Genomic DNA, 13,091 nt, shown 5'->3' with positions numbered 1-13,091 from the left:
TTCCTATTTTTCAGTCAGTCATGTATGCCTCATGAGTGACTCCTTGTTGGTGTCAATTACGAGGTTCAAACCTGTCTTCGGATAGCCGACTAAACAACTCGACCTCAGACAACCTGTCCGAGTTCCAGGTATAGTGCAATAAATGCAATGTCAGTCCAATCACCTGGAAGTCCTGTTGATTTATTAAATTGTTAGTGTTAGTGATTCTTGTTATTGCTATTTCTACGTAATTCAATAGCATGGCAACTTAATAAATTGCACGAGACTGAATTATAGTAACAAATGCATTAAATGTAGTCTTGAATTGTCATAAGTAAGTGAATGTTCCAAGATTGAATCCTCTATAAGTAGAAAGAGTATCATTGCCATAGGTAAAGAAATAAACATTAAAAAGTAAGAATTTCAGAGCAGAAATATACTACATCAATATTTTAAAATTATGGCTAAATTTTTTGCTACAAAAAAACAGAACTTAAAAATTTCCGTCTCGCTATAGGCCCTAATATTTATTTGCTTTTCGCAAGTCTAAAAAATATAGTTGTATAAAATCCTGACAACGTGATAATGTGGAATAAGAATAAAAAACTGCGAAAAAAATATTATTTTTGGTAAATTTTGAATGCACTTATCACAGAACTAGAATTTTACATTTATTTTTGCCCGAAAAGAAATATAACCTCTTCATTTCGTAAAAAAAAATTGTTTATTAATCAAAATGTTGATTAAAAAATGACTATCATAAACCCACACCCCCTTCTCTACCATTATTTTCCATTTTAATAAAAACTATGTACGGTATACAAAAATGTACAACATTTAGTTAAACAAAGGGAACATCGTAATAAATGAATCTACAGTTTTCAAATTACCTAAACAAGCACAGGGTTGTTGACCATGAAGCAATCAGGAAGATCGGAGATCTTGTCCTTCAGGACCTCCTCCTGCAGGATATGGTTGCTTGGGTTGAGTGCAAAACTATCACCCCGGGGATTGAATCTGCAATTTCGCATCCGCCACATGCATGTTCTATCATTCAAGCTAGTAGAAGTGACGAAGATTGTTCCTTTAGCAGCAGTGATAAATAAAAGAAACTAGTACAATACATTTTCAGTGACCAAAGTTTAAGGGGCTTTCTGAATTGGCAAGGTATGTTAGATGATTTTACAACAGTATTTTAAGCTTGTGGCTATACAGAAAGATTTGTTAAACAAGCCGTATAAATATTATGAAGATTTCAATTATTAAACAAGTTGTATAAATATTATGAAGATGTCAATCAATTTCCTTGAAATCAAAACTGAAACGAAAGAAATGTTTCTTAATATACCAATACAAATTAAAATGTGCATGCCGGTAATTAGTACTGTTTATAATTGGGGAACACACTATTAACTCTTTTTACAAAAATTTTTCAAACTGGAATATATTTTAGTAGAAAATAATTGCACTAAAACAAAATTTTTACAGAATAAATAAGATGCAGAATTATTCAGTTTCGTTTTGTACTTAAAGAAAAATCAGATAGGAATTTATACTCATCAACGTTACAATTATTGAGGTTTATTCGAAGTTCAGATACATCGATTAGGCCTATTTCACTCTGACTGTAACCTATTCAGTTACGTAATCATTTTTTTTGTTACACACGCGAAAGAAAGTACTAATACTTCGTTAAGTGGACTTTATGTGAACGCATGGGAAAATCAGTATAGATCGAACCCTAAGTAATATCATTAATTTCAAGACGATATTCTTTGAGATATTTCAAACAAAAAGATTAATACAATTTTGCTCGTTTGTGTTTTTATTTTTCGAGAAAAAAAATTATTCTACATGAAACATTTCATAGTATGTAAATTTGGTTTCAGGTAGAAGCTCCCTATGAAGCAGGCTTGAATAATTTCAAGGGAAAAATTGTTCCGGGACCGGGTATCGATCCCGGGACCCTTCGCTTAGCGCACAAATGCTCTACCGACTGAGCCATTCCATGAACTATAAACGACACCGTCACAATTCTTCGCTTTATATACACACAACTCAAATGGGCTAACAAGACGCCAGAAACCCAGCTTCGAGTGCACACAATTTTGTGACTTAAATTGTGGTTTTCTGTTAAAGTAGCTACAGTAACGAATATATTATACAAATCTGGCTTTCAGGTAGAAGCTCCCTCTTGAATATTTTCAAGGGAAAAATTATTCCGAGGCTGGGTATCGATCCCGGAACAGAATAAATATATAAATGCATCTAACATTTTCTCAATACTCTCGAGAGCACATATGTATTAGTACATAAAATCGCTACGGTATTGTATTCTTTTTTATGTAAGTAAAAATATGTACCACTCATATCAACCAAAAGTTTGTATTTTTTTTATTGAAAAAGAACCTCCTGAATTTACAAGCTGCCACTGAAGATAAGGTAAAACGAATAATTGTTTCAGTAGATGGAAAGGAAAGGAGACCATAATTATATCTGTAAAGGAGATTGATGTTAATTACTCATTTATTAAATTTGTAAAAATAAGGAATAGATAAACTAAAAATAAAATGTTATTAGTTTAATAATTTTCGAGAAGAGGGGAGACATGTAAATAACCTTTCGACATTAAAGCTGCTGAAAAACTCTTGTTTCCATCAAAACGAATATTTTGTAACAAAATACTTCTCCAATATTTCCTATGACGAGAAAGTAATAAAATAAAGAAACGTCAAATTTTCTTAATGTATGTATGGATTAATACATTTAAAGATGTGGCAAGTCTTCTCGTATACTTATGAAATGCACTAGAAACCATATCGGTGCCATCGACTTTGTAAAAGCATTTTATTTCTCATTTTCAAAGAAACTATGGAATTTCCACAATTTTTATCTTATTTACCAAATATGTGTTAAGTGAAGTGAAAATATGTGAGAGGTTTTGTAAGCGTTCACTCATACTAACAGACATTTTAATGTAAAGATTGTGTGAATAGTATAAAATCCAAGAAATAATTGTCTACTAGCTGAAATGACAAAGCACTTGGACATTAAATGAAAATAAAAATTCATGTCCCTAAATGAAAGAAAAGAAAGTACATGATCATTTGCAAGACAGAAAATGCAATAAATGCTCTAAATCAAGCACTGTTCTAAATATAACAGTTTCTTCTAAATTAAGCACATATTTCCTAAGAAGCTATTTGTAAGTCTTCATAAAAATTGCTTCGTAAAATTATTTAAGCAAGACAATGCTGTTAACTTCACAAGAACTGTTTTGTATAATAAATATCTCACCTCGCCTCCGGAAATGAAAATAATTCGATCAGCATTCTTGACAGTGGACAGTCGATGTGTCACTATCAAGGTTGTGCGTCCCTTTGCTGCACGATCCAACGCTGCTTGAACCTTTGCTTCACTATGCAAGTCAAGAGCTGATGTTGCTTCATCCAGAAGGAGAATATTTGGACGTCGAATCAAAGCTCTTGCTATTGCTATTCGTTGCTTCTGTCCACCAGATAGTTGAGTACCCCTTTCTCCAACCATTGTTTCATAGCCCTAACAATAATACAAACTGTCAAAATTAAACCGCGTTATCTTGCGTCATGTTGCTTAATTATGTTACTGTTTTCACATTCAGTTTGAGAGTCAAGTTAGCCCTTGGTAGAGCGAGTCTATGGACTGGAAGAGTCCGGGCGCCAAGCCAAAGGGAAGGTGCGATTTTTCATCGTATCTTCCACAGAAACACTGGTCTTCATTCAGCCTCCTACAAAACAGATTTTTTTGAGGGGGGAAGGCTGCCACGAAGTCAAATGGAATGCGACAAAAAAGATAAAAAAACACGAACATAATAGCCTACGGTGTATTCCACTGGCTATCGAACCCGAAATTTATTTTAATAATTCAAATACTAATGAAGATATTGATCACTGTTGTGTGGTGCAGCTTGGAGTAGCAACAATGCGCTTGTCCGCTGGCTATTTGTGATTGTTGCGTTGCGTGTGTAATCACTGATTGTTAATTGTGTTTATTCGTAATTCGAGTGTATTGGAAAACAGACTCAATGCAGTTCAGTTCGTAAAAGACGAGTAGTGCAGTTGAAATGAATCTGTAGACTTTAGAAGAGAGTGTGTTTATTATTCGAGTGTATTGGAAGACAGACTCAATGCAGTTCAGTTCGTAGGAAGACGAGTAGTGCAGTTGAAGTAAATCTGTAGAAAAATTCGTACCGGCACCGGGAATCGAACCCAGGACCTCTCAGCTCTGCGCTCTGAGCGCTCTTTCCAATTGAGCTATGCCGGGACACGATCCACGGCGCCGGCCGAACGCCTCTCGTGGATCGTGTCCCGGCATAGCTCAATTGGAAAGAGCGCTCAGCGCGCAGAGCTGAGAGGTCCTGGGTTCGATTCCCGGTGCCGGTACGAATTTTTCTCGTATTAAATAGTAATAATACATATTGGCTTCTTCATAGTAGCCGTGTAGTATTCAATGAGGTGGGCGAGACCTCATACAAAATGAATATGTGATGAATCTGTAGACTTTAGAAGAGCGTGTGTTTCAGTGGCGGCTGATTGACTGAGGCAAGTGAGGCCGGGCCTCAGTCACTTGGCTTAACTGAAATCAAATTTTGTGTTTTCATATAATGTATTAGTTATTTGAAAGAAAGCATATATCGCTGTAGAAGCATTTGAAAACCTTGATGTATACAGACCTGTTTTTCAGTAAAATTTGTTCCTGAGGCCGGGATCGCTCGTGCCGGGTCTGGCTTGTGATGTATATAGACCTGTTTTGCAGTAAAATTTGTTCCTGAGGCCAGGATTGCTCGTGCCGGGTTTGGCTTGTGATGTATATAGACCTGTTTTGCAGTAAAATTTGTTCCTGAGGCCAGAATCGTTCGTGCCGGATCTCGCTTAATGCATTTCATGTCCTTTCGCGGGCTTTGAGTTTGCGCTTAAAACGTTGTAGCTGAGGCACAATTCGTCTGGCCTGGTCAGATTTCACTCGTCCCATCCATGGGCCGGCCTCAAGGGTAGAGTGGGGTGGGAATAGCAGTGGTGACTTGTCTTCCTAACTAGGGCATAAATAACAAAATGCCAGCTCTTTGGCAGGCAGAGACACACTCGATTCTCTCCCCTTATGTCTCAGTTTATGACATATAAGCGAGGGTGTAGTACAGTAGTGAATGTGGGCCAATGTTGTTATGTATTTCGGGAAAATATAAACAGAAACAAATGAGAGAAGTAATGCTGGTGCAGTTAATTCGTTGTTAGAGTGTCTTTTTTTGAGAAGAAATAATACTGAAAGAAAGGAAGTTTTAAATAAAGAGAGAGACTATCGAGATACCTACGACATCGCTGATAATTTTTCTCACACATAATCTTAAAACGCGAGTTTCTATTGCATCCTGGTATGGGCAACATAAATGGTTATGTGGTAATGTGATGCAAAATAAACTTCTCTTGGCCTTGTTTGTTGCTGTCAAAGAAAAAAAATAAAAAGAAAAGAAAGAAAGGGGAATTTCAACACATAATATGGGTTGCTTCATCACACTGAAACAGTCACTGAAACTCAGAGCATAACAGCTTATTTGGTGAGTGAAATTATTATTTTTCATTGATAATAATAAGAATGAACTAATAATAATAATAATAATAATAATAATAATAATAATAATAATAATAATAATAATACAGTAATAATGATATTAATAATAAAATAACAATAATAATTAATATCATAAACAAACATTTCCTATCGGAGGCAATTAAACTACTGGGTGTTCAGTTCAAAATGTGTCATGGCTCGCTGTATGCCGTCATGTGGCTAGCTGATGAGCCTAGAGAATTCAATCTTCCTACACTTCCGCAGAGGTGTATAACCTAAGAGGTAGAAAAGTTGCCTAGCAAGTACGGCGTTCATTCTGAAGAGTACGTACCGATACGTACGATAACGCCGGTAGTGACAGGAATGTGAACTGTTTGGAAATACGTACTGTCGGGATATGGGGAGAGGGTTAAGACGATTACTTACGTATTTGTTGACATTAACTTCGACTGTCAACATGGACACGGAGCATTTGATTTGTGTTGTGGAATGTTACAGTACGCAACCGATGATAACAAATACCCTGCGTACGACTTTTCGGCGCAAAACACAGTTCGAAAGAGGTTATGGTAGCACACAGACCGTACAGACCGCCATCTGTTGCTACGACGATCAAGTTATACCGTACACGTTCTCAAGTTCAGATTGAAGAACGCCTTAAATAATAGGCAACTTCTCTAACATATAAGCTGAAACTCGCTTCAAATCGGTGACCCAACAACAGTGACGTCATGACACACTTTGAAATGAACACCCAGTAGTTGCATCTGGCCTCACCGAGGATTTCGATCACCGGCCGCTACTGGTGTGCTTATTATTCGAGTGTACTGGAAGACAGACTCAATACAGACATGTCAAGAGCTGTTCATAGAGAGATTTGGAGACAACCGACATCCACCAAGTAAGTCCACCATTTGGGTCTTATCAAAGAAACTTGGAATACATGGAATCTGTATAGACATGCAGGAGGTAGAGAACAAATGACACATGAAACGATCGAGAATGTAAAGGATAGGCTACTGGCGTCTCCCTGTAAATCACGCCGCCGACTTTCGCAAGAAACAGGAATGTCCAAAAGCAATTGTCAGCGCGCTGCAAAAAAAAAAAAAAAAAAAATCGATATTTCACGCTTACCGTTTCACCGCGGTGCACGAATTAAAAGAAAATGACAAAGTGAAATGAGTAGGTATGTTACTGTCAAATGTTTCAAACATTTCTTCAAAATAATCCGACCATTCTGGACTTCACTTGGCTCACGGACGAGGCGTGGTTTCACCTGTCGGAATATATAAATAATAAAAATTCCCCTATTTGGGCAAGTGAAAACCCCTATATCATACACGAATAGCCCCTTCATTCAGAAAAGATTGGTGTTTGGTGTGCGATATCTCAGCGGCGAATAATTGGTCCCATCTTCTTCAATACAACCATTGCAACAAATGAGTACCTTGAAATATTCAATAAGTTTGTAAATCAACTGGACGACCAGAAACTCACCATGGGATATTTCCAAAAAGGCGGTGCGACATGCCACACATCATTCGCCAGCATGGCCGAAATTCAGTCCTTTTTCGGAGACCGCGTCATTTCGAAAGGTCTTTGACCGTCGCGTTCTACCGACCTGACATCACCTGGTTTTTTTTGTGGGGACATCTAAAAGGGACAGTTTATAGGAACAAACCACGAACCATAGAAGCTTTTAAAGGAAACATCATCACAGAGATCCAGGCAATAAACACGGACATCCTAGCGAAGACATCCGATATATGGTACGACGAATTCAATCTTGCCTGGATGAAAATGGCGGACCTTCCAGCACCTGTTATGATGTCATCGCATTTCTCGCAGAATGAGGTAAGTCGTCTTCAAATTCCATTGCAATATCTTTATTAGTATTGGAATTATTAAAATAAATTCCGAGTTTGATAGCGAGTGGGACAAACTGTAGAACGTTATTGGGATGCCAGAAGACAAATGAAGTAAACAGCTTGACAGGGTACTGGCAGCATTTCAATAGAGACTGCAGATGTCCTTGGAGGTAAATCTCTTAAAACCGCAAAGGCCTGTGAAAAACGGAATAGGAAACATAATCAAAATATCAGAACGGTTCAGTTAAATCGATAGGCTGAAATGTATGTAGCATAAGACGTTAGATGGGCTCTCGAAATTATAGAAAAAGGGAGGGAAAAATGATCATAATATTATCACCTCTGGTAACTTGGATATGAAATCATGTGCGTTAGCTTCCCGAGCTGCGTCCTCAATTTCCTGTTGTGTAGCATCTTCTCGTCCATATCGGATGTTTTCTTTGATGGTCGTCCCAAACAAGACAGGCTCCTGCCCCACTACTCCAATGTGACTCCTCATCCACCCCACATTCAGTTCCTTCACGTCTACTCCATCCAGTAGCACCTGCACATATTACAGAAAGTAAGTCCTATATTTTTCTCAGAAGATATATTACGAAATATAGATGAAAAATGTAAATGAAAACGATTTTTTACAGTTAAGAATGTGCCGTTTGTCATTGATAGAAAGAATAAGAATAATTTTTACCTTTCCTTCTGCTGGATCATAAAGTCTCTGTATAAGTTGGATTACTGTTGATTTTCCACATCCAGAGCTACCAACCAACGCCACTTTTTCACCGCTCTTCACATTCAAATTGATCCCTTGCAGTACCTAAATCAACAAAAATATAACTGTACTCAATTAATTATTTGTACATTTATAGAATGAATTGCTAAAAAAAAAGTCTCGGTATTGCGAGAATCGCACCATATTCTATATAGGCTAATGTTGACCATGCAGTCATAAGACTTTCACCACGTTTACAGTGCTCTTTGAAGTGACCAACGTGGATCAAAATCCAAAATAAGTTTAAATAGTTCGATATTGTTTTAATATCGGACGTCATCTAGTTGGTTGGTCAGTCTGTCAGTCTCTCAATCATTCGGTCTATTGCTTTGTTGTTCTACTAATCGGTTCTAGAAAAACTGGTCACAGTTCTATTGATCATAATAAAGTTACAATTGAGTACCTCTGTGGAATAAGGTTGGATGTAACACTTGGGCAACATGTTACATCCAACCTTTTTCCACGGACGTACTCAATTGGTCATCCTCAATTCGTCATAAAAGTATTGGTCACGTATAGATTATACACCACACTTTTTGATTTGTCACAAATTATTTTGGTAGGGTAACCAGATGTCCTCACAGACATGCCTTCATTTTTACGTCTTGATACTCTTACCGCAAACAAATTTTTAACTTTGCAAAATTCATTCTTTTTATCCTCTGAACGTAACATTATTAATCGTCAAATAGGCGCAGACTTCTTTGAAATACTGTGGGGGGGGGCAGGACTATGTACAAAAGTCTGAGAAAATTTTAATTCCCGTTTCTGAAAAAAAATTCCTTACGTAAATTTCAGAAAATAACAATCTGATTTTTCATATATGGAAATTGCTTAACCTAAAATGGTTGAAAACTACGGCCTTTATACACTACCTTTTCCCTTTCATTGCTTTGCTCACCCTCCATTGATTCTTGCAGTGATGATGAATATGAGCTATTAGTCGTACTGCAATTTGCAGTTTTCTTTTAGACAGCTACCTTTATTTTAAAAATATTACCAAATCTGGTCAATGTAGCCTACATGTTCGCGTTCTTTTCTTAGAGGCTTGCATGTATTCTTCTGCCTGAACTCTGTCCCAGCCGACAAAATTGTTTGAATGAGCTGAAGATTTTTCCATAACTGAACTTCCACCACAAAAAATAGTGATAGTGGTGTTACACTCTGAGCACAAATCATAATGCCAAACTGTGCCATTTTTTGGACTGATTATTATGCACATACACTCTATAATTTAGATTTTCCCTCCTCTGTCTTGGCGAATCTCATTTCTTTGTCTGTACTTAAAATATTTCACGGTAAATATTAAGAGGTGAGACGAAACTATTTACCTAAAATGTTTAATACCTTAGAAACCATAACATTAGTGAAAAAGAATGGAATTTTTAAGAACATTTAATAGTAACCATAACACTTGTAAGTCACGTGACCTTATTCCATTAGACGTTAAACAAAGATTGTCGTAAGACACAACTTTTTCAGAATTCTGAGCAATGTTACTCTGCAGGTGCAAAGTAAGTCCGCTCTACAGTAGCATTCAAGTGTTACAAACTAGTCAGTAGGCCTACTGGTAACTCAAAACATAATCGAGATTTTTAATTTTTACTCTCTGAAGGTTAAAGAACGTGAAATAGAATTGAAAGAAAAATAGTAATTGTTCACGGTACAAAATATTGATAATAAAGATGAAACAGGTAGGATATAATACAATACTCAAATTACATGTACTTAAAAAAATAGTAACCCTTACTTTGACTTCAGGTCGAGCAGGATATTGGAAATGCACTCCATCCAACTGGATGTCACCATGGAACTCTGCTAGCCTCTTTCCAGTTTTACTAAGACTGTCGATTTTTGGTACACGATCCAGCACTGAGAAAACAGCTGCTGCAGAACCTCGAGCCACTGCGAATGCTTCCAGATGAGGTGTTGTGAGGCCCAAGTTCATTGCACCAGACAGCACACCGAACAAAACCTTCGCCAGTACACAAGAGATTATAAAAATCGAATTGAAACTGAAGACCTGGGTATATTCCATCTAGAAATTTTCAAACATTTTAAAATATTTCAATTATTCCCAGAAAAAAATTTGTGTTCATTATTAAACCTTTTTTATAAAAATAATTAACTTTACTGCCTGAAGATTTGTCATGGGTTGTCTGAATATAAAATACCAGTACTTTCCAAATCTGTTTTCTCATAGTCCTTCTTTTCAGTTACTTCCTCACTTCCTCCTGATCTGTTCTGGATCTTAAGAAGAATCTTTCACAATGCTGTTATACCTTCTCGTTATATTAAGTACCTATAAAAGAAAATTATCTACAGTGGCAAAAATGAAAATGCTTGAGTGAATGACGCAAAGTACCTGCCAATGGATAAAATTTTTAAATTGTTCCACATCTCAGAGCTACAATACTGATGTAAGTTCACGGAGACAGTGTTACTTCCAATACCGAATTAAAATTATGCCAAGAAATGTAACGAGTTCAGAACTATCAGTCTGATATCACACTCGGTGAAGATTCTTCTGCGAATACTGAATCGACGTTTATTTTCTAAGATTGAAGAACAGTTGGAAGAAGAGCAGTTTGGCTTCAGGAAGGGAAAAGGTACGAGAGATGCAATTGGACTGCTACGAACAATAGGCGAAAGATACCTAAAGAAGAATAAAGAAGTGTATGTGATAGTTGTGGACTAGAAAAGGCGTTTGACAGAGTGGATTGGAATAAAGTGACAGGGATCCTGAAGAAATTTGGCGTGGATTAGAAAGAGAGTCAGGATAGGAGAAGAAGTGTCAGAAGGAATTGAAATAGGAAGAGGAGTACGACAAGGATGCCCTTTAGCACCTACTCTGTTCAAAATGTACTTGGAAGATTTAGTGCAGAACTGTATTCAGAACATGGGAAGAGTGACAGTAGGAGGAAGAAGAATAAAGTGTATAAGATTTGCTGATGATATGGCGTTGTTAGCAGAAGAGGAGATGATACTAAGGGATATGCTACAGGAGCTAAATGACAGCTGTGAGCAGTATAGAATGAAGATAAATGTCAACAAGACGAAGATCATGGTTATAGAAAGAAAAATAAAGAAGGTAAACTTGCGAATTCTAAATGAGCAAGTAGACAGCTTCAAATACTTGGGGTGTACTAGAAGCAAGTAACATGAGCTGCTGTGAAGAAGTCAAAAGGAGAATAGCATCGGCAAAGGAAGCTTTTAATAGAAAAAGGAACATCTTCTGTGGACCTCTGGAGAAAGAACTAAGGAAGAGACTAGTGAAGTGCCATGTGTGGAGTGTAGCATTGTATGGGGCAGAAACATGGACTTTACAACGAAATGAAGAGAAACGACTAGAAGCATTTGAAATGTGGATATGGATAAGAATGGAGCGTGTAAAATGGACAGACAGAATAAGAAACGAAGCTGTAATGGAAAGAGTGGGCGAAGAAAGAATGACGCTGAAACTGATCAGAAAGAGGAAAAGGAATCAGCTGGGTTACTGGTTGAGAAGAAAGTGCCTACAGAAGGATGCACTGGAAGGAATGGAGAACGGGAGAAGAGTTCGGGATAGAAGAAGATATCAGATGATAGACGACATTAAGATATATATTAATCATATGAGGAGACAAAGAGGAAGGCAGAAAATAGGAAGGACTGGAGAATGCTGGGTTTGCAGAGAAAGACCTACCCTTGGGCAGAACACTATGAATGAATGAAGCTATTCGATCTACCCCATATCAGAGCACTATGAATGAATGAAGCTATTCAATCTACCCCATATATTATCCTTACGGCTCTGTCTTTAAACAGCTATTTCATATTCTTGTTACGAAATTCCATTGACAATAAAATCAAGGCTATAGTTTGTAAGCTATTAGCAAGCTTATGGATTGATCTTGTTTAAATCTTTTCTAACCAATTAAATAGCCTTTAGGTCATGTTTCAACCTTGAATCCAAGCTGTAAACAGTATTATTAACATAGTGGCCCTTGGAACAAATACGATACACATACAGTAGAATCCACTTTAAACTTGCAGAAACCACAACAGATATATTAAGGATTAAGAATACTCTTCTATTCATTTGTGATGTGAATGACCCAGATTATTGTTCTTAGTTTATCAGTATGTTGAAGTGATACTCGTTTACAGGAATACTGCAGAAATCATTACGCAGTCAGTGCTCCAGAAACACAAATTAGTAGTCACAAGAAAGTTTATTTAGCACAGAATTAGAACGAGATATAAATCATTCCAGTAACTTGCTCGTATCAAGTCAATGAGTGAATTTATAAAATCCTGTTTGCTGTTATAGTCGCGTCGCTGTTATTTCCGGCGTGACTCCTCCTCTTTGCTTACGCCATAGGAAGTGAAGGGTCTAGGTAGGTAGTATCGTTCGTCATTTTTGTTCTTTCGTTGCCGAGCTACCAGACGAGGAATCTATTTGCCGCACCGTTAAATATTATCATGTCGTAGCTTCTATGATAATAAGTGAAACGCACTGTACCTGAGCAAATAATTGAGCGCTAAATAATGTCCTCGTGTGCTTTGTGCGAACACCAACGAAAGAGTCAAAATGGCGGGCGATTATATTAAGATCCATCGAGCCTTAGGAAGTGCAGCGAATCACAAGATACACACGTTTAAATGTAGCTGACTTGCAACGTGATTGGCTGCCGAAAATAAGAGCGACGGGACTATGGTATGAATATGAAAACTTTTAAACATGGTTTAGCTACTCTCAATTTATTCAAGATGTATCAGTCTTAATGAACAACTTCTTACTTACTTACTTACTTACAAATGGCTTTTAAGGAACCCGAAGGTTCATTGCCGCCCTCACATAAGCCCGCCATCGGTCCCTATCCTGTGCA

The 13,091-nt window shown here is 37.2% G+C and overlaps 1 protein-coding gene across 3 annotated transcripts in view; it reads right to left on the bottom strand.

The window, feature by feature from the left end:
• Positions 1–13,091, bottom strand: part of LOC138698439 (multidrug resistance protein homolog 49-like) — a 136,476-nt gene that overhangs the window by 51,806 nt on the left and 71,579 nt on the right. For all 3 annotated transcript variants that reach the window (XM_069824352.1, XM_069824353.1, XM_069824354.1), the window contains exons 10-13: positions 9,971–10,195; positions 8,140–8,265; positions 7,792–7,995; positions 3,277–3,537 (exon numbers count right to left, since the gene is read on the bottom strand). In XM_069824352.1, the coding sequence (XP_069680453.1) occupies positions 3,277–3,537; positions 7,792–7,995; positions 8,140–8,265; positions 9,971–10,195 (816 nt within the window). The remainder of the gene's footprint in view (positions 1–3,276; positions 3,538–7,791; positions 7,996–8,139; positions 8,266–9,970; positions 10,196–13,091) is intronic.

This window comes from Periplaneta americana, chromosome 4, assembly GCF_040183065.1.
Source record: "Periplaneta americana isolate PAMFEO1 chromosome 4, P.americana_PAMFEO1_priV1, whole genome shotgun sequence".
Classification (NCBI taxonomy): domain Eukaryota; kingdom Metazoa; phylum Arthropoda; class Insecta; order Blattodea; family Blattidae; genus Periplaneta; species Periplaneta americana.
This window is presented reverse-complemented; position numbering and strand designations above follow the sequence as displayed.